At 51.8% G+C, this 20,445-nt stretch overlaps 2 protein-coding genes across 4 annotated transcripts in view; both read right to left on the reverse strand.

Annotated features, from left to right (window-relative positions):
- Positions 1 to 23: 23 nt before the first annotated feature.
- Positions 24 to 4,853, reverse strand: ada2a (adenosine deaminase 2a). Of its 3 annotated transcripts, none has more exons than XM_062461070.1 (10): positions 4,695 to 4,853; positions 3,715 to 4,055; positions 3,402 to 3,621; positions 2,908 to 3,118; positions 2,272 to 2,399; positions 2,096 to 2,186; positions 1,783 to 1,891; positions 1,490 to 1,647; positions 872 to 1,074; positions 24 to 634 (listed from the first exon to the last, which is right to left on the reverse strand). In XM_062461070.1, the coding sequence occupies exons 2-10, from the start codon at positions 4,025 to 4,027 to the stop codon at positions 544 to 546; spliced, it is 1,524 nt and encodes a 507-aa protein (XP_062317054.1). In that variant the 5' UTR covers positions 4,028 to 4,055; positions 4,695 to 4,853; the 3' UTR covers positions 24 to 543. The 3 variants fall into 3 exon arrangements, with proteins under 3 accessions (XP_062317054.1, XP_062317053.1, XP_062317055.1); XM_062461069.1 differs by having other exon boundaries at positions 4,471 to 4,849; XM_062461071.1 differs by having other exon boundaries at positions 4,484 to 4,848.
- Positions 4,854 to 5,533: 680 nt separating this feature from the next.
- Positions 5,534 to 20,445, reverse strand: part of LOC134020605 (chromatin remodeling regulator CECR2) — a 16,188-nt gene continuing 1,276 nt past the window's right edge. Inside the window, exons 2-13 of the mRNA XM_062460760.1 lie at positions 18,642 to 18,741; positions 18,367 to 18,514; positions 16,966 to 17,095; positions 16,687 to 16,724; positions 16,445 to 16,536; positions 15,708 to 15,834; positions 14,211 to 14,668; positions 13,903 to 14,040; positions 12,237 to 13,062; positions 9,644 to 11,576; positions 9,175 to 9,243; positions 5,534 to 9,033 (exon numbers count right to left, since the gene is read on the reverse strand). Coding sequence (XP_062316744.1) covers positions 9,189 to 9,243; positions 9,644 to 11,576; positions 12,237 to 13,062; positions 13,903 to 14,040; positions 14,211 to 14,668; positions 15,708 to 15,834; positions 16,445 to 16,536; positions 16,687 to 16,724; positions 16,966 to 17,095; positions 18,367 to 18,514; positions 18,642 to 18,741 — 4,045 coding nt within the window. The 3' untranslated portion in view covers positions 5,534 to 9,033; positions 9,175 to 9,188. The remainder of the gene's footprint in view (positions 9,034 to 9,174; positions 9,244 to 9,643; positions 11,577 to 12,236; positions 13,063 to 13,902; positions 14,041 to 14,210; positions 14,669 to 15,707; positions 15,835 to 16,444; positions 16,537 to 16,686; positions 16,725 to 16,965; positions 17,096 to 18,366; positions 18,515 to 18,641; positions 18,742 to 20,445) is intronic.

The raw sequence follows: 20,445 nt of genomic DNA on the forward strand, positions 1-20,445 counted from the left end.
ACAACAAATTCATCAAACGCTCAGAAGTGTCAGAGAAGTGTTGTAATTCTTCCAGTTGTTGGAAAACAGTGTTGTTGACCTACAGATGCTACATGGCCATGGTAAATCATAAGTAATAAAGTGCAAACACATTCATAAGTAAAGAAAAAAGTTACACACAAAACAATATCATTTAACTTTGTAGTGGCTAGATTGCTAGTCAGGTAGCCTCCATTTTGTAGGAGCTCAGTGAGGTCTGATAGTCAAGGGAAGTGCAGTACACACCTCTACCACAAGAGGGCAATATGAACCAGCAGTGGCACTCAAGAGCCTCACGTTGCCCTGTAGCACTCAACATTTTCCCTCGACCTGTTTGTGATTTTTGTTGACTTTTCAGGTCAATTTCCCTCTGTTCCAGCACTGGACCTGCAGTCCCCTAGTGTCCAAAAGCACCAATGTCTATCAAGGTTTAACTAGCTAATTATCAACAGAGGTTCTTGTGGTTCTAAGTAATGGCTCATTTTCAAAACAAGACAGCCCCTATCATGGCCTCCATCTTGTCCTCTACAGGACGTTCTCAGAGACAAACTTCTCCCAGCTGCGCTGCCACAGGTCTGTGGCCTCCTGCTTCATCCGGGGTGTGAGAGCACTGTACCTGGAACACACAGCAGCACTGCTCAGAGGCACTGTGACATCACGTAAACACGGGACACACACATGGGAGAGCACACGCAAAGCGACGCATGCCATCTCACACACACATGGGAGTTGATTTCATTATACATTATACCTCTTTGAAATTGCAAATCTGACCCCTCCACCCACACACACACACCCACACACACACCCCCCCCCCCACACACACACACACAAACACACACACCAAGCTTACTTGATGGAGTTTAGGGCCAGCTGTTTCAGGGTCCTGATGTCCGAGCTCATTCCCCCTATGCCAACAAAGGCCTCGTAGAAGTCGTACGATAGGCCAGAGGAACCAAAAGTGGCCGGGTCATCTGAGCTGATGACCAATGGGTGGCCCTCGGACATGAGCACAGCGGCAGGGTGGTTCCTGAGATCGGACACCAGTTTCAGCACCTGGAGGACATTCAAATGGGAGAGTTGACAGTTGGAGAATTGATCTGCTAGTGACTTTGTCGTATCTCGTGAAAATAACCAAAGGCAACACAAGGATGTGTTTAGCGAGGTGCTCGCACAAGATAAGAATGATCGTGGTTGCAGTGGGTGGTCTGATACACTTCAGACTCCATGGATATACTCAACGGTGTCAACTGCAGACATTTTAAAGTAGGGTGTAGGTTTGTTTTCAAATGTGGATGGGAGAGCTTTTTGGATGCGGCCAGTAAATGTTATTTTCTTAAGAAAAGTGGAGGGGGACAGACTCGCTGTTACCAATCAGGTTGGGCATGGTCAGTGTTTGGATGTGAGTACCAGGTGCTGGTTCAGGGTCTGCCTTGGAAGCTGAAGCCGAGGATAACCGCTCAGGCTGTACCTGGTTGGAGATGGGGCACACCTCCACCGCCACCCCCATCTTCCTGGACAGCTCCTTGGCCACTGGGTGGCGCACCAGAGCAAAGCCGTGGCCGATACGAGAGGTGTTGAACAGCAGGGCGTCCAGCATGTTCTGGTCCACCTCTGTACCCTCCGCATCTGCAGACAAACAGGGAAGAAAACGGCTGCTTGATGGGGACTTGAACAGCGGGCTGTGTCACGGGGAGGAGAGCGGAGAGAGAGAGACTCTGTTCACGTTGGGCTGCGTTCTGTGGGTTGGGGGTGTCGTCTCACCGGTCTCTCCAGCGTGGAAGAAGAAGGGGAGGGCGACGCCTCTCTCTCCCGGGAGAGACAGAGCCTCTCTGAAGAACCAGAGAGGTCTTCCGCTGTCCTCCCGGCCCACCTGGAAGCACAGGAGCACAGGAAACTGAACCTGCGTACGACACACGCTCTGGATCTGCACCAGACAAGCAGGTGCATGTGCCGAAGGTATTTAACGTAATAATCAATTTGAATACTACATAATGTATGCACTATATAATGTAACTACATACATTTAACATTACTACAGCTAGTTATATCTGTGAGAACTACTATTGAAACTCACCAGATCAAAACCAGCCATGATTTCTGGATAGTCTCTCTGTAGTTCCATAGCTTCCTCAACAGCCTCTTTCACCATGGAGAGATTCATACCCCTAACACAAAAACAACTGAATTATGCACTGTCGAGTCCCAGATGTTCATTTATTTAATTTGTTTGCCTCGTTACGACAGACTGACCTGTGGACTGTGAAGATGACCTTTGTCCCCAGAAAGTCGGGGTGTTCTGACACAAACATCCTGGTCACTTCCTGGTAGGTCCTCAGGCTCCAGGCTCTGTCATGGGTGCTGCCGTCCAGCTCGTAGGTCTGCACAGAACAGGCACACAGGGAGACACAAGTTCAGGGCTGGTGCCACCTATAGGCAGGGTAGGCAACTGCCTGGAGCCACAGGCTAGGAGGTGGGGCCACAGGCTAGGAGGCGGGGCCTCAGGCTAGGAAGCAGGGCCTCCATAACAGTCACATCACTATACTAGTCCACCAATCAAGACCAAGTCCAGGTTGTTGTACACGTGAAAAGGTTAGGAATCATTGTTGTTTCAAGTGCTTTTTATTTATTCTGAAAGATGGAAGGGTTTGGGGAGCCTCCAAATGTCTAGAACCAGCCCTGCACAAACTGAAGGTCTAACGGGGCAGATTTGAGTCTTTGGGGAAGGTCATGGTATTGCAACCACCCCATTTCCTGTCCCAGGCAGGTGGGACGTCAGGAAACAACCCAGGAAACCTTCTAGCGGGCCAGAACACACAGTCACGCCCTTCATCAACACTTTTCTCCCCACAGCTCACTGCGTGTCGGCAGCACCGGTGTGTTGTTTACCTCAGGTAGTAGAGCTCTGAGCTCCAGGTACATGATGTTGTCCATGTAGAACTGCCTCAGGCCTTCGTAGAAGTAGTCCTTGAAGACGGGTGCGTGTGTGACCAGGCCCAGAGCCACGAGGAAGGCCTGCTCGAACGCCTTCCATACCATGGCCTGGCTGGGGTAGGCCTGGTCAGGGTCCTCCGTGAACAGGGTCAGGTTTCTCATGATGCTGAAAGCATGTGAAGGCCGAGGGGAATGCATGGATTTAGGGAGATTTGAAGAACCGTGCAACAAACTGTAAAATGTATATATCTAACAATACATGATACTACATTTCCTGTCTCTATACCATCAGTATAAAAGATGGAATCTGGCCCAGACCCCATGTTGCACATCCTTCCCTCTCTCTCTAAATTTTCTGTCTCTCTCTATACCATCACTATAAAAATTAATAAAATTCCCAAAAGACACATCTTATAAACAAAGGAAGGAAGGGAGTTCTGAACCCTCACCTGCTGTCAAGGTCAGTGGTGTTCTTCAGCTTGGCTCTCAGTGTCTCCAGCAAGGCCCAGGGGGAGCAGTGGGCCAGAGGGGAGGGCTGGCGGGAGGAAAACAGGAACCGGATGGAGCTGTCATCCGTGAAACACATGTAGCAGTGTGGCCGGTACGTCACGTTCCTCACCAACCACTCCACACCCACCAGGGAGAAGTCGTGCACGTGAAGCGCCGCCCCTGAAACACACAGCAGTCAAACAGAGGCCTCTGAGTGTCAATGAACCAAAATAGGTATGAATGTTGTGTTTGGGGGGACATTCAGGGACTCACCTTTGGGCATCCTGTGCAGCAGCCTGTAGATGGGGCTCTGCTGGATGAGGGACCGGGCCTTGAAAAAGTGCAAGGTCGGCGGGAAATCTGACCTCTCCATTTCCTGCTTCTTCAGCTTCTGGAGCTGCGCCCCGAGTTCCGTCTCAGCCTCTGTCAAAAGCAGGGTGCCTCCCGTCTGCATCGACCCCTCCTGCCACATCAGGGACTCTCGGAGGCGGGGGTCAGGGCTGCCCCCGCACAGCGTCCCCCAGCTCAGCAGCAGGGGCAAGGTTAACAGTGTAGCCACCTGGTGGAGTCGTAGCCATGACAACATGGTCGAGCTGGTGGGCTGATCAACACCACTGCGCTCCGATTTAAGGAAAAACACAAAGAACAACAGTGACGGATTATTAAAAGTAATATGGGCAGCTATAACATTGAGTCATAATGCGGTCGGTCGTACAAAAGTAAAATACTATCTTTCAACATCATTTTATTTTGTTAAATACGTCGAATATGAACAATAGGCTACATGTATTGCCTCGAATGCAATTTCAAGCAGCACTGGCCCTTTAAGAAATGATCATAACAAAAGTTTAGACAAGTTTCTTTGTCTCCCACGTCTTGTTAAAACACAATTAAATTAACCTGCACCACACATTAAACATAATTGAAAATGACAGTATGTGCATTTAAATAACCCAGGACCTAAGTAATTAGGTCAGTTCGTAGGTAGGGTAACGACAGCTGTCGCCTGAGAAAATCTGGTCAACAAACCGATGGCACAGACCGTTGTTATTCCTTGGTGAAATCCGCCTAATGTGGGCCATTATTATCACCATAACACTCTCTAAAACTTCCGAGTTGCACGTATGGCGAAAACGTCTGACCGCCTGCACGTTTCACAGTAGCAAACTGGAGGTTCTAATAACAGCCGTAATAACATTGTCGAGGCTACATATTGCCAAATTATAGGTTACGTAAGCGTAATGGGATCTCACCACTAAACAAGCATATCCGGCAAGTGACAGGAGTGATTATTTTAATGCTCTAATTATAAAAAAATAATTGCATTTATAACGTATTTTGTTCTCCAGCTTAGTCAAGTCTTCTGATGTCGAAGGCTCGTCTCCAACAACACTAGTACACACGTCACATCCCGCTGTTGGAGTAGCTAGGGCTGTATGTCAAGCAGATGGAGTTTATTTAAAATGTCACTCTGCAAAGGGAAATTAAATTAGATTATGTCGCAGAGGTAGTTGTTTGGTACTTTGCAGTCCATTAAGTGTACGTGATGTGTCATTTACATATAAAAAAAGAACTGTGGAATAGCGCGTATTGCTGCCTCTAATGCTGGACAGAGGAAGGGGTCTAAATGCTGCCGTTTAAAGATCCGGCCATAACTGTGTCCAACTGGAAGGTCCCCATCATCCTGCTACATGAATTGTTGCAAAAAAGTGTATGACGTATTACTTCTCTAACGTTTGGAAGCTACAACAAAACCAAATAAATTGGAAAGAATTAGCAAAACAAAGGTGCTGAATAAAATAAGGTATGAAGATTACATTAATGCATTTGCTTTGAAGCTAGTTATCAAGTCGAATCAACTTTGGTATTCAAGATAACCCTATACACTTTGTGGAGTTTATTTGGTAGGTATATTAATTGACATGCAATGCTAGGAATGAAATCCCCTAACTGAACTTCCAGCGTGTTGTCATATACACTGGTATTTTGTTATATTGCTTCCCAAGAAAAACATTTACTTTTGATCTGTTTAACATTAAGACTAATATCTCTACTAGACGAAAACACACAGGAAAACACAGCCTGCTTTTTTTCCAGGAAAAAGTTATTTATTCTAAGAAATGTACAGTATAGAAAATACTTCGGTCATTTCCAAAATAATCTATGTCAGTCAGATAAGAACTTGTAAACGTCACATAAAAATGGAACAGACAGTGTCTTTTTGATGCTGCCATGCTACTGAGGTAAATGTCAACTGTTTAAAAACAAAAAATACAACCAGACATCACATTTATATTAAAAACAAGTCCCAAAAAATGTACAACATTTTAAAAGAGCAAATAAATATGATTCACATTTAATCCAATCTAGACGTTTTCTTTTTTTTTCTTTTTTTACTAGTGCAGACAGGTGACAGCAGAGAGAAGGAGAGGAGTCAAACGAGGTGAACAGACTGCAGCGAGTAATGCCGTTTTGGACACAAACACGGCACATCTGCACACCTCGACAGCATCACAACCTCACAAACCATCAAAACCACACTGCCCTTCATACAGGGACAGTCAGCTGAACACCATCTCTGAGAAGATCTCATCTAGTACAAAAAAATTAAAAATAAAACCTTAATAAGCAAAACAGCAATACATCCTTTTACAGCACTGGAAGGACACATCTATACCGTCTCAAAGCTTCTAGCGTCTTCCTAGTCACCCCCCCCCCCCTTAAAAACATCTTTGTATTTAATGCCTTGGATGCCCATCTGAGGGGGCACTACTTGAAAAGTCGCTACCCCAGACACAAGTTCGCCCAAGTCTAGGACTACAACATCTGAACACAGATTTTCCAATGCTTACTACTTTTAGACAAAGCTTCACCGAACCCATGTTGTTAAACACGAACCCTGTGACCACAGGTCTATGCTCCAGACTCACCTGCCTCTACGGTACAAAGGCTTGCTACCTGCTAGCTGAACAGATGCAACTTACATACCTACAAAAATAATATAAAAAGCCCTTTTCTGATGACTAACCAGCCCAGAGCCTTCCCTCCTGCTCCTTGCTGACAGAACATCACAGGACAGCAAGGGCTATGCTTAGGATGGTTGTAGTCTTACAATAGTTGCTGAATTGTCACAGGCTCCATAAAAAGTGCCAGAGTTTGGCACCGGTGACTAGATATGAAAATATATACAACAGATATGAAATGGGTTGTATATGTGTTAGACCAAGACCATTTCATGAATGTAGATTAGGTCTGATCCTAGACCTGGTCCTGATCCAGGATCAGACCTAATCTGTGTCTGTGAAAACACCCCTAGAAGTCAAATGATGGAGGAGAGGGAGGATTCGGTCTGCTGGGAGACCAGACAGCAGGGTCTTAGTGATTGCCAGTTCCTGGCTACATGAGGTAGATTAATTTGCTGCCATCCCCAACAGTTCATGTGGGGCGCCCAGGTGCAACATTGACGTGACACGACAGAGGGGGAGAGACTCGACTTCAACACAGGCAGGGGAGAACAGAAGATGGACAGGTGATATCCCGTGTACACACAGGGAAATGGAGGGGGACAATAGCTACAATATTGAAAATGAACCAAAACAGGAATGTGGACTTTAATGACATGTTACCCCTCCTGCCTCTCCTGCTTCTCCAGAAGGACAGAAAACAGACAGATCAGTTTCACAGCGAAACTCAAACCAAGCAGATTGGCAGTGAGTAAGGACTGAACAAATTATGACATTTTGCACACACACACAGAGATGCCGTATAACCAGTTTCTTCACATAAAAATGATTTTTTTGTTTGTTTGTCACATTTCCAGTCCTAGTATTTCCCTTGTCGTGGTGCTTCTTCAACAAATCCATTAAAATACCCGTATAAAACTGTACACCCTGAGGATAAAGTATTTAGTTAGTTGACTTGTGGAGAAGGAGCCATGTGCACATGGATGGGCTTCTCTATTTAAAAAACAACTCAGAAGAGATGCTACAGTGGGTTCGTATTCAGATAAAACCAGATTAAAACCAGATTCAAATGCAGGTTATGCTATGCATGACAGGTTAGAAGGAGCAAATGGAGCACACATGAAAAAAAAAAAAAATAATAATTCAAAGACAGCAGGGCCATTATAAATCGATTCAATCTGATATTTGCTCTGTGTACTACTGTGTGTGCATGTATCAGCCAGCAGGACACCTAGCGGTGGAGGACAGCGGTCATATTCTCCCTACTCAAGAGACAGAGGCCAGCTACACTAGAGAGTTGTACTTAACATATGTTCAAATATACACGTGGGCACACAAGCACCATCTTCAACATCCAAGGCCACTAATTTCCAGTAAGTGTAGACTAATTATTCCTAGTGCATAGCAGACAGGGCAGGTATAACTCTCTCTGCAAGTCTCTATTAAATCAGCCTTCTCTCAGTGAAGACAGCACCAACAGATGCATACAATTACACCAGGTTCTTGGTTGTTGTTTGTTTCCATTTTGTTTTTTGTTTTTTTAACAGTGCGCCTGCTCAAAAAAAGCAGCCATTTTGTTTTCTCAGGACGGTTGTCTTGCCTTTGCGTCTCTGGTGCTTGAATACCATTTGGTGCAGTGACGGTTACTATACATCTAAACTCATTGACACGTACATTCAAAAAACAAAACAAAAGGCCACTGCAGGCCCTGTGTGTCCACAGGAGTCTGCTGATGACGGCGTCTGGTCTACAGTCTCAAAGTACCTCCTTTCCTACACCTGAGATTCAAACGTTTGGGAAAAGAAAAGAAAGTCAAATAATAATACCACCGGCTGTTCTCCTGTTCTGCTTCCATGATCCTTCCCAGCCTCCCTCAGCCCTGCTTCCAGAGAGAGCCTCACCCAGCCTCCCTCAGCCCTGCTTCCAGAGACAGCCTCTCACAGCGGGGTGGAAGGGGTAGCAGAGCCTCAGAGCCCTGCATCTACGGAGGGAGGGAGGGATGGTGTTCTCCCACAGAGAGGCCAGTCCGGTGTATCCAGTGTTCCTACAGACCAGCCCAGGAGGACAGAGGGATGACTACAGTCTCGACAGCAGGATGGTCAGTGGTACAGAGATCAGGCAGTCTCTCTCTGGCAGTCAGCCCACAGCAGAGTTCGCTGGGCAGGCATTGTTGACGGTTGGCGCTCCACACGTTATGACAGGCTAGATAACACAGTAAGTCTCTAGATGGTGTACGTCACCGGGGGTTCAGTAGACAACTACAACTTGATCCTGACAGAGATGCTCAAATAAATATGTCTCCTTTCTTGATGTCCGTTAAACATGCTCCTTGGTCTGAGTCTCCTGCAGTTCAGAGCATCCTGGTGCCTTGGTACAAGTTCTGACTGGCGGCGAGAACAGCTTCCTGGTGCCTTGGTACAAGTTCAGACTGGCGGAGAGAACAGCTTCCTGGTGCCTTGGTACAAGTTCAGACTGACAGAGAAAACAGTCAGTTCAGTCGCTCCAGTGAAGATACAGGATGTGACAGTCGCAGCCACTGACAGTTAAGAGGAAGCACGAATGTTGGTGTGGGTTCATGGATGATATACAGGCACAGATTTCAGATGTTTTTGTTGTATTCTTCCGTAACCTGAAAATAAAAACCAGTTCAGAGTTCAGCATTTCATGGTGACAGAGACTAGGATCAAAAAGGTTGCCATCCTCTGACATATAATTTACAGTCCAGTGATAGACAATGCTAACTGTTATTCCCCCCCAGACCGTGACTTACCCAGACGCTGCCTCCTACAACCCTTGCTTGCTGTTGGGACCACCAGGAGACCCAGTACACATCATCTGCCTGGAGGATCAACAACAAACAACAATAACCAAACAGATCACCTTCCCTTCTTCTCCCCTCATGGGAGCCCATTCCCTTCAGTGACTTGGCTCTCACTCGACTATTCGATGCATCGGTGAGGTAGCTGTTTCAAAACTCTCCAATCTTTAAGTCCTTATGGGATGGGAGGAGACACTTAGTGTGGCTCCCTGGTTAAGAGCATACCATGCAGGTTGAGGCCTTTCCACAGGGATCTGGGTTCAATTCCAGCCCTGGCCATTTCCTGCATTTCCTCTCCTCTCTCTCTCTCTCCCCTCCCTTCCCTGTCCCCCTGCACTGTCTCTCTAGCCCCATGAAGCAAAAATGCCCTAAAATACATGTACAACATAAACAGGTCTGATCTCCGCTGTGTCTCCCTTACCCTGGGTGCAGGTAGTGTTCTGGGGCCAGGGCCCTCTGCTGCACCATCATGCCCTGGTAATGCCCACCGGCCTGGGGGTGTCTGTACACGGCCAGGCCCATGCGATGGCTCTGCCCCGGGGAGTAGGGCAGCTGCTGGGGCCTCTGCAAGGCCTCCATCAGGTGGGGGTGGGGTCTCTGGGAGGCATAGGGCCCTCTGGGGTAGGCCTGGCTCTGGTAGGGGCCCCGGGACATCATGTGTGGGGGCGGAGCGCCGCCCTGCTGCATGCCAGGGTGTATTGTACGGGGGTCGTACAGGTAGCCGGCGGGGGCGGCCGAGGGGTGCTGGCCGCGCCTGCGGGAGGCGGCGTTGTGGCTGTCCAGGTCCAGGATCTGCTTGGGGCTCTCCGGGCGCTCGGTGCCCTCCTCCAGACGGGCCAGCTTGGCGGGGCTCCCGGCCCCGCCGTCCTGCCCCTCCCCCGCGTGTTGGACCTCCGGCAGGGGGCTGGGGGAGAGCAGGCCGCCGCTGGAGCCCTCGGAGCCCAGAGGAGACACGCTGCTCTCCTTCAGGCGGCCGTTGGCGGAGGGCAGGTAGGTGTTGGAGGGCATGGGGTGGCGGGGCTGGTACTGGGGGCGGTGCCACTCGTCGGAGGGGTACCCCACCTGGCTGGTGCCCTGGGCCTGAGCCTGGGAGTAGAAGTGTTGCTGCTGGTACTGGGGAGGGTACATGTTGGGGCTGCCTTGCGGGTGCTGCTGGCCAGCCATGTGGTAGGGGAACACGGCCCCCTGCTGGCTGTAGGTGTGGTAGCGGGCTGGGCTGTGGTGCGGGCTGGCCATGGCCTGGTGCATGGTTTGGTTCGGGTACGGCTGGCGTTGAGAGGGAGGCATGGGCCGGCCCATTGGCTGGCTGTAATGACCGTGAGGAGGGCTGGCGTACTGGGCCACGCCTCCATTCTCCTGTGCCTGGGTTTGGGAGGGCATAGCTGGATTGTGCCCCGGGGACGGGCCCCTAGGCCCGGGCCCTTGCCTGGCCACGCTGCCCCCTAACTGGGTGTTAGGCTTGGGGCTGAAGGCCTGCTGTCTGTAGATGCCGTTGGGGGCTGCGGTCTTCACCATGCCGGGGTTGCTGTGCTGCTGCGGACCAGAGCTGCCTCCTCCTCTTCCCCCAGGATCGCCTCTGCCGGTGGGCTCACTGGGCTTCTGGTCCCCCTGGTCGGCCGGGCTGGGCTGGGGGGCCATCTGAGGCGCGGGGTGACTGGGGGGCAGGGAGGTGAGGGGGGCCGGCTGGGGGGGTGTGGGCTTAGGCCCCTGTGGGGGAGCACTCTGGGGCATGCTGTGCATGGGGCCGGGCTGGGGAGGACCTTGCTGGAGGGGGTTCTGCTGGTGGCCCAGTTGTTGTAGGGGATGGTTCTGGTGCTGAGGGTTTGGCTGGTGGACGTTCAGAGCGAGATGTGGGGGGAGGTTGGGATTCAGGGCGCTGCGGGAGAATTGTTGATGGGCGTTCGGGGGAGCTGTGCTGTCTGAGGAGCCAGGCTGTGGAGCAGGCTGCTGCTGGGCATTCTGGGTAGGCTGCTGGGAGCCATCCTGGGGATGACGCGTGCCCTGTGGGGCTCCGTTGTTGCTAGGATGTGCGGGAGCCGTGGAACAGCCGTTTGGAGGCGGCGTGGGCCGGTTCTGCGGCTGGGGGGAGCCCTGGAGGGCATCCTGGCCCCGGCTCGTCTCCCTCTCCTGGCTGTGGCCATCGGAGATCGCTGGGTGTCCTGGTGCTTCAGACAGTGGCTCTCTGCTCCCGCTCTCCTGGGCTCCTCTGTCCCAGCTGGGGGCTGGAGGGGGGGGGCTCTGCAAGCCCTCGCCGGGCCTAGAGGGGCTGGGGACGGGGCGGCGCTCCTGGTCGCCATGGACACGGGAGACACGCGGCACCTGGTTGGTGGCCATCTTGGGATCCAACGTCGAACCTGTCGAGGGAACAAAGAAAATTGGGTTGTTAATAGTACCTGTTAATAGTACCTGTTAATAGTACATTAAAATGTGTTTACACCGTGAGCAAAGTCATCCTCTGCTCACTGCTTACACAACTCAAGGATCTGAGGGTTGAACAGTGATGTTTGATTAAATTTGTTCTTTAAAATAGTTTCTCCGCATTGAGCGTGCATTAAGAGATAGGAACCAGATGGAGTTTTTGTAGAGTACCTCTAGTGATGAAATGTCCTCCGCTTACTCATGCCCTCAAAGCTTGTCACTTCACTGAACTAATGAATATTCAATTGGCCACTTACTGTGAGAAATAATTAAAATCAAATTGGAGGGGGTTGAGGGGGGATTGCTTATGAAATAAAGACAACATCCCAGGTCTAAGAAATGATACATATGTTTTCCAGAGACACAGAGAGAGAGAGACAGAGACAGAGACAGAGACAGAGACAGAGAGAGAGAGAGAGAGAGAGAGAGAGAGAGAGAGAGAGAGAGAGAGAGAGAGAGAGAGAGAGAGAGAGAGAGAGAGAGAGAGCATGAGAGACAGAGAGAAAGGGACAGAGAGAGTGCGTGCGAGAGAGGGTGTGTGAGAGAGAACCAGAGAAACGGAGAGAGAGGAGAAGCCAGAGAAGGTTGTTGTGTACCTTTAGGCAGCGTAGCGTGTGGCTGAGTGGCAGGCTGGCTGTCTGGCCCATTGTCTCTGGCAGGGCGCAGCAGCTGAATCTCCGGGTGAGCAGGGGGGTGAGGGGCGGGGTGAGAGGCTGGGGCGCTGCCAACTCCCTGTGGGGGCCCTGGCGGCTGCTGCTGAAAGTTGCCCATGTGCTGTGGAGGGGTTGCAGCAGGGGGTCTGGAGGAGGCTGACAGCTGCTGCAGGGCCAGCATCTCTGGGCTCTCCAGCATGGAGGCCAGGCGAGGCCTGGAGGAGTCCTGGGGCCCCAGGAGGGCCCGGGGGCCCATGGGCCCGGGAGAGCTCACGGATGTGGGCATGCGGTACTGGGCGCTGTGGGGAGGGTAGCCTGGGTGGGCGGCCTGCTCCGGCCAGGGCTTGGGGGGCATGTGGTGTGGAGGAGGGGGGCCGTGGGGGTTGTAGTGGAGCTGGTTGCCCATGCTGGGGTCCTGCATGCCAAGGCCCCCTGCAGGCCTCTCTGGGCCCTGGTGGTTCATGCCGGGCCACATGCCAGGGGGGCAGTAGCTGGGGTAACCATGGCGACCCAGGCCCTCGGGTCTCGGGTACCGGTTCCCCAAGGGGTGCATTGTGTGGCCCTCGGGCCGCTGGCGAGATGGGTACATGCTCGCCTCCGGAGGGGGGGTGCAGAGGCCCCCGGACTGCAGGGCCAGGGGCCGGGGGCCCAGGGAGGGGCCGTGGGTTGGGCCCATGTATGGAGGCTGGGGCGAGGGCTGGAGGTGACGGGGATCTGGACCCATCTGGTACCTGGGGCCCACGTGATGATGGCTGTCGACCATGTGATGCTGCAACACAAGAGAACCCATCAGAATATCACCTCAGTTAAAACCTGATCTGTTCACAAGATCACTGCTTGAAAATCATGTCCCCAGCTAGGTGGATACGGATAAGATGTTATTAAATTATGTTTAATATGAGTAACCTTGTAATTAGTGTTGGGTGATATTAATGAAATGATTCATCAGGATAAAATGTTTCATTTCAGTTGATTACATTTTTTATGACCTATTTTATATATATATATATATATATATATATATATATATATATATACACCCGAAGAGAAAAGGCTTAACTTAACCCCTTTATTTTTATTTAACCACTTTACTTATCAAGGCACGTATGTAATAATTGTATTTTGAGATGTTGCAGATATATTGCAAATTGTCCTTTTTCATCAACAATGTTCTCGCCGTCTGCACTCTTTATCTCACTCCACGATGTTTGTTATTGTGTCACATGTCGATGGTGCAACCGAACACAATGATTGGCTGTCGCTTGTAGCACGCTCCATTTGATTTATAAATGGCGGATTTGCACAGTGTCCTGTGTCGCCATTCTCTCCGACAAATCAGATATCTGCTGTGTTTTCACGTCAACCTTCATCACTTCACCTCGATTGGAACCTCGACTGTCAGTTTCAAAGAAAAATACCAGGTAGCCTACTAGCGACTAGCTACCAGATGTGCACAATGGAAAACACCCCAAAAAAGGCAAGTCAAGTTGAGCAGATCCCATGCAGTGTAAAAGCGCAAGTATATCAAAGAGTATAGGAAGAATATTATAAGACTTTGTTTAGTTGCCAGTAAACCAGCCTTAGTGTGTCTCCAGGGAGGTCTCCATACCTGCATGTTGTAGCCGGGGGGCATGCAGTGTGCACTGGGATCCCCAGGCCGGGGTGTGTGCCCCTGCCCAGGGTAGGAGGAACGAGGGTCCATAGGCATCCTCTGGCCATACATGGGGGGGCCAGGGGGCCGATGAAGCTGGAAAGGGGTTGGAGAAGTTCAGTCTTGCTACACATTGGAAAGAGCAAATCCCTAGTTAACTAACTATCCAAATTTTCTCCTATGTGTCAAAGTTCTCCCCATTTCTAATGGTCACACACTCTCCCCTCCAACATAACACGGCTCTAGCTACCAGACAACACACACACCTGGTGTCCAGGGTGGTACATCCCAGGCCTCACGTTGCTGCCAGGGTGCCCTTGTCCAGGGTGCCCTTGTCCAGGGTGCCCTTGTCCAGGGTGCCCTTGTCCAGGGTGCCCTTGTCCAGGGTGCCCTTGTCCAGGGTGCAAGCCATGGGGGTGAGGAGGCCCGCTGGCCCAGTGTGGGGGCGGGGGCAGGTGGGCGGGCTTGCCCCCCTGCTCCTCCACAGGGGTGCTGCCCTTGCCCCCGTGGGCCGTCCTCTTGCGCTGCTGGGCCTGTTCGGTGGCCCTGATCAGGCTCCCAGGCCCCGCCTGTTTCTGGCCGCGGCTCCGCCTCTTCTCCTTGCGCTCGCGCTCCTCGCCGCTGACGTGGAACTCCTCGTCCGTGTCGGCGTCCTCCGCGGGGAGGTGTTTGAGCAGCGCGCGGCTAAAGCAGCGCTCCAGGGACTCGGCCATGATGGTGTACTCTGGGGGAGGAGGAGGGGGGAGCGGTGAGACACGCAGGAACACACAAGTACACACACAGGAATCACAGACATGTCCAGGATTGATTCCTTTTCACACTCAAACAGACCCCTCACTAACACCTGATGACGAGCGTGCAAAAGCACGCACAAGAGTCATATCTGTATGCCATATGTGCACACACACACACCAGAGCTTCATCTGTATGCACCACACACACACACACACACACTACTCTGTTCTTCAGCTAGAGTAGGCTAGCTGACCTGGTCAGGGGGCGTTTGTTGACCTCTGCCCCCACCACCCCCCCACGCCTGTCCCTGGGGTGAGCATTCAGATGGATGGATGGTTCCAGACAGGGGGCTTAGGGGCTGGAATGTCTCTGGCAGTGCAGGCAGGGCCCAGCAGCCTGTCCCCAGCCCCCTCCAGCCCTCCTGCCCACCCAACCCTCCTGCCCCCCCAGCCCCCGAGCAAGGCTCAATCTCTCCTCATTAATCACTGTCAGCATTGGCCAAGCCATGGCCTCTCTCTCCTTCTACCACCCCCCACTCCTCTCTCTCTCTCTCTCCCACCCCCCACTCCTCCCTCTCTCTCTCTCTCTCTCCCACCCCCCACTCCTCCCTCTCTCTCTCTCTCTCTCTCTCTCTCTCTCTCTCTCCCACCCCCCACTCCTCTCTCTCTCTCTCTACCACCCCCCACTCCTCTCTGAAATCTTCTTTCCCCAAAAGCGTGCATTCCCTCCTCTCCAGTCTGTCTCTAAGAGCACTTAGCGAGATTGATTTGAGCCTCAGTCTGTCATAGACCACATCCAAACTCATCCGAAAACATTCGGTCACACTTCTGAATGCAAGGGAGCTGCTGCAGGGGGAGAGGGGCTGCAGGGGGAGAGGGGCTGCAGGGGGAGAGGGGCTGCAGGGGGAGAGGGGCTGCAGGGGGAGAGGGGCTGCAGGGGGAGAGGGGCTGCAGGGGGAGAGGGGCTGCAGGGGGAGAGGGGCTGCAGGTGGTGTTTGAGGGAGAAGTCCTTCATGTTGTGTTTCTCACCACTGTCCTCTCCGTTGTACTCCATGCAGTTCTCAAACATGAGCTTGACGTCGGCCACAAACTCCTCCTTGGCGACGTAGTCCCCCTGGTTCAGCTTCCTCTCGATGGTGGACAGGTCCATAGGCGTCTGGGGACAGAAGACGTCCTGATCAACACTAGGGGCCACGTGCCTGATCGTCACACCTAAATGACAATGGAGCCTCTTTCATCTCCCTGACTGTAGTAGGGCCCTGTGTTCGTTTAACTATAATATACTTTACTGTATCAGTTTGTGTTTCCTAAATAGACACATTTTCATTAACTGAACCCCCCCCTTTTTACCTTGGCACACACCCCTTACTCCTGATTGCCCATGCAACAGGTCATTAAAATAAAACATTCATACAACATTAACACACTTCAAATAACATTGGATTCTTCAACACATTTCAACAGTATGACAATATTATACAACTGTACCAAAATAACTCTTTAATAAACCAAACCATATTTTCAACTGGGTTACACCAAGACAATGTTACTTCTCTAAGCATTTCGGGGGGAATTGTTTAACCTTTTGTTTAACCTTAAAATTGATTGTTTAACCTATCCCTAACCCAATTTCTGGAACCAACAGATTTTTGGAATCAGAACCCTTTATTTTGGTGTTGTTTTGAATTCCAGAACTGGGTTTAGTCTCTGTGGCGTTTCCCAGCAGCAGGTGGTTAGCTCTCAGCAGCTACAGGCTGGGTAGCTACCTGGATCAGATCATGGTAGTTGGGCGCGTAGGAGTCGTCCACCGGCTCCAGGAACGGCCAGGCATCCTTGTGGGCCTTCAGGGTCTCCAGCACTGGGAGGGGAGGCGGGTGGAGGCAGAAGGTGGAGGAGAAGAGGCTATAAGTTACACAACGCCCGATCAATACACCCGAGGTAAATCAGCGGGTAAGATGTCGACGATTATACTTATTCTATGATTGATTTAATATGAAAATGTCCATACCTTTGTACAAAGCAGTGTAGTCGTCATCGATTTCATAACTGCAAAGAAAGGCACAAAAGGCAAGAAATGTCATGCGTGAGCTTGCGTTCAATGTATGCAACGTGACAACGTTGGTCCTGTCAGACAGGGCAGAGCGAGCGGATGAACAGGAAGCGGAGAGAGAACAGGAAGTGGAGAGAGAACAGGAAGTGGAGAGAGAACAGGAAGTGGAGAGAGAACAGGAAGCTGAGAGAGAACAAGAAGGGCAGAGAGAACAGGAAGTGCGATGGCGGGTCTTACAACTCTTTGGTCCTGCGAGCGCGGCGGACGGGGGAGTGCTGCTCCAGGTGGAGCAGCTCTGGAGGAAGATCCTTCCCCTGAGACAGCAGCCACGCCCTCTCCTCACGCAGCTTCCTCCTCCGCGCCCGCTCTGCAGGGGGGGGGGGGGGGATGAAAAGACAGGGAGGGAAAAGTCAGTTATACACAATAACCACCATGGTGCTAGCGATGATGGTAGTTAGCACCAGCTACCACAGCACACACAAAAAGTCCGCTCCAGGGATGAAGCCGTACAACAGCACAGCTGGTGGAGCTACGGCAGGAACCCTCATCCACCCAGGCCTTCAACCACCCAGGCCTGGGCCAGGGAAGCTCGCTGAGGATGGGTTTTCCTCTGTAGCAGCAGCATGACTTGAGTTCTGTTGAGATCTTCAAACAGGGCCGGGGTTCACCTGTTGCCCATGCCTGCAGCCCCCCCCCCCCCCCCCCCCCCGCGCGCGCGCTGCTCGAGGAGCACACAGAGCGCACAGAGACGCCCCAGAGGAGCCCCGCGCTCCACCCACCTCCACCCCCCCACCACCACGCAGCTGATCAAAAGGAGGAGGAACAGAGAGAGGACCGGAGGAGAGAAGAAAGAGGAGAAGAGAGGGTGTGTGTATCATGAAAGGCAGGCTCTCGCCAGCCCCCTGCAGGGGGGATTAAAGATGTTTGAGAGAGGATTCCACACAGGTTCCATCCAGGAGGAGACCCAGCCTGTTAAACATTGATGAGGCTCCTCCACACAAGCACAATCAGCAGTTTAATTAACCCCTGACAGATGACATCAGAGAGGGAGAGAGAGAACGAAAGAGAGAAGGAAGAGAGAGTGAGGGAAAGAGAGAAGGAAGAGAGAGTGAGGGAAAGAGAAAGAGGGGAAGAGAGGCAGAGACATGAAAGAAGAGAGGGGGAAAGAGACGGAAGGAAAAAAGAGGGAAAGAGAGAGAAGGGGGGAAAGTCAGAGAGAGAGAGAGAGAGAGAGAGAGCGAGAGAGAGAGAGAGAGAGAGAGAGAGAGAGAGAGAGCGAGAGAGAGATCGAGCCCCTGTGATTAAAATGCCTGAACATTCCTCTGCCTAAACAGATCCCGGTGCCCAGGCTGTGGTCTACAGATCCATCACCAGGCAGAGCTGAGACGGGGACATGTGAAGCAGTGTTTGGTTGCCCTTCACAATTCACTCTGATCTTGATTTCTCCTGAAAGCTCAAAGGCCTCCTTTTCCCTGTGTTCCCAGAGTACCGTCTCTCCACACTGCAGAGGGATCCGTCTCCAGTCCTCCTCCTCAGAACAACATCCTCTGGTGAGTTTGAAGCGAAGGGGGTGAGGAGGGTTTTGATATGGGTACAGAGCAGCGAGCTAGCTCTGCTCTCCCCGGGGTGAATACTAACCCTCCACAGCCTTCAGTCTCTCCAGCTCCTCTTGGTGGCGCTCCTCCTGCAGGAGTCTCTCCTCCTCTCTCCTCTGCTCCGCCAGCAGCGCCTGTCTGTGCACCTCCTCCTCTCTCTGCACCACGTCCTCCACTGCCCTCAGGGGGTCCTGCACACACACACACACACACACACACACACACACACACACCATTAGTTATCTGGGCCCTCACAGGGAAGACTGGGAGTTAAATACAAGGCGTGGCATGGTTCTCCTCTCGGGGGCGTGAACACACCTCGTCCTGGCCGGGGCGTCTGTCACACGGCCGCTGGGAGCTCCGGGAGCCGGCCGGGTCCAGCTGCCTCTGCTGCTGCTCCTTCTCCTGAGGGGACACACTCAGTTAGGACACACACACACACTCAGTTAGGACACACACACACACTCAGTTAGGACACACACACACTCTCAGTTGGGGACACACACTCACTCTCAGTTGGACACACACTCACTCACACACACACACACTCAATTAGGCTATATACACACACACACACACTCAGTAAGGTTGTACACACACAGACACACACACACACAGTAAGGCTGTATATACACACACACACACACACACACACACACACACACACACACAGTAAGGCTGTATATACACACACACACACACACACACACACACACACACACACACACACAGTAAGGCTGTATATACACACACACACACATTTTCAGTTGCTGAGGAGGGCAAACCCTGTGGAATTTCTACTCAATGTTAGTAGAGCATCAAGTCGAAGGTATTAACCTTAAAGACCCATTTCCATTACTATAACACAAACGCACATTACAAAGGATGACTTCATCATCCACCTTCCAGCCAGTGGAGCGCTTGGTGGCTGACCCAGGGGGACCCAGGTGACGAGGTAGAGCTCACACGCCCCAGGGCACTTTAGTTCCCCCTCATTCCCCCTCCTCCTCCCCCTCCCCCCACCCTTCCTTTCCCTCCTTGCCCATCCCTCTCTTCCTCCTCCCCCCATCCCTCTTCCCCTCCCCCAACTGTCCATCTCTACACCCCATCCCTGTTCTCCCCCACCCCCCCACCCCCCCACCCCCCGTCTCCACACCCTTCTCCCAGGGGGTCGCCTTCTAAACAAACAAATGGTGCCTCTCGTCTCCCCAGGACACCAGGGGTCCAGTGTAATGATTACCACTGAGGAGGGGAAGAGGAGGAGGAGCAGAGGAAATACAGGACAGGCCAGAAGGCTTGTGTCTCTGATAAAGTACATTGTTAGTTTCATTTTTAAAGGATCTATTTTTGGGGCATTTTTGTCCTGCCTCCTTGGATAGCGACAGTGTAAGAGAGACAGGAAAGGCAGGGTAGAGAGAGGGAGAGAGGGGATGACAGAAAATAGCCCCGGACTGGAATTGAACCGGTCCGGAATCTAATCTGCTCCGTGCTGTAACCCAGTGAGCTGTAACCCAGTGAGCCACCGAGGCGCCCCGTAAACAACGTCTTGAACCACAACCAACGCGTCTACCGACGGAGCGAAGCTGTTGTTCCACCTCCACGTGCTACCATGACGACAGGTCAGAGAGAGCCCAGAGAGAGGGAGACCAGGAAGAGAGAGCAGTAGAGACCAAGAAGAGAGAGTTGTAGAGACAAGAAGAGAAAGTAGTAGAGACCAGGCAGAGAGAATAGTAGAGACCAGGCAGAGAGAGCAGTAGAGACCAGGAGACAGAGCAGTAGAGACCAGGCAGAGAGAGCAGAGAGACCAGGAAGAGAGAGCAGTAGAGACCAGGAAGAGAGAGCAGAGAGACCAGGAAGAGAGAGGAGAGACAGGAAGAGAGAGCAGAGAGACCAGGGAGAGCGAGCAGAGAGACCAGGAAGAGAGATCAGAGAGACCAGGAAGAGAGAGCAGAGAGACCAGGAAGAGAGAGCAGGAGAGACCAGGAAGAGAGAGCAGTAGAGACACGAGGCCGAAGGGCCACCATCAGGGTCCTGCTGCTGTTGCTGCTGTCAGAAGTCATCAGTGTAGAGAGGAGCTGTGAACGCTCTCTCTCTCTCTCTCTCTCTCTCTCTCTCTCTCTCT

The sequence above is a fragment of the Osmerus eperlanus genome, chromosome 5 (assembly GCF_963692335.1).
Source record: "Osmerus eperlanus chromosome 5, fOsmEpe2.1, whole genome shotgun sequence".
NCBI lineage: Eukaryota > Metazoa > Chordata > Actinopteri > Osmeriformes > Osmeridae > Osmerus > Osmerus eperlanus.

What these genes read in the sequence shown, in the direction of transcription:
- ada2a (XM_062461069.1), bottom strand. Translation starts at nt 4,535, where the DNA reads ATGGTGATAATAATGGCCCACATTAGGCGGATTTCACCAAGGAATAAC. An exon ending in GTCATCTTCACAGTCCACAG is followed by an intron (nt 2,187 to 2,271) that starts GTCAGTCTGTCG and finishes TTTTTGTGTTAG; the next exon opens with GGGTATGAATCTCTCCATGG. An exon ending in CTTCCACGCTGGAGAGACCG is followed by an intron (nt 1,648 to 1,782) that starts GTGAGACGACAC and finishes GTTTGTCTGCAG; the next exon opens with ATGCGGAGGGTACAGAGGTG.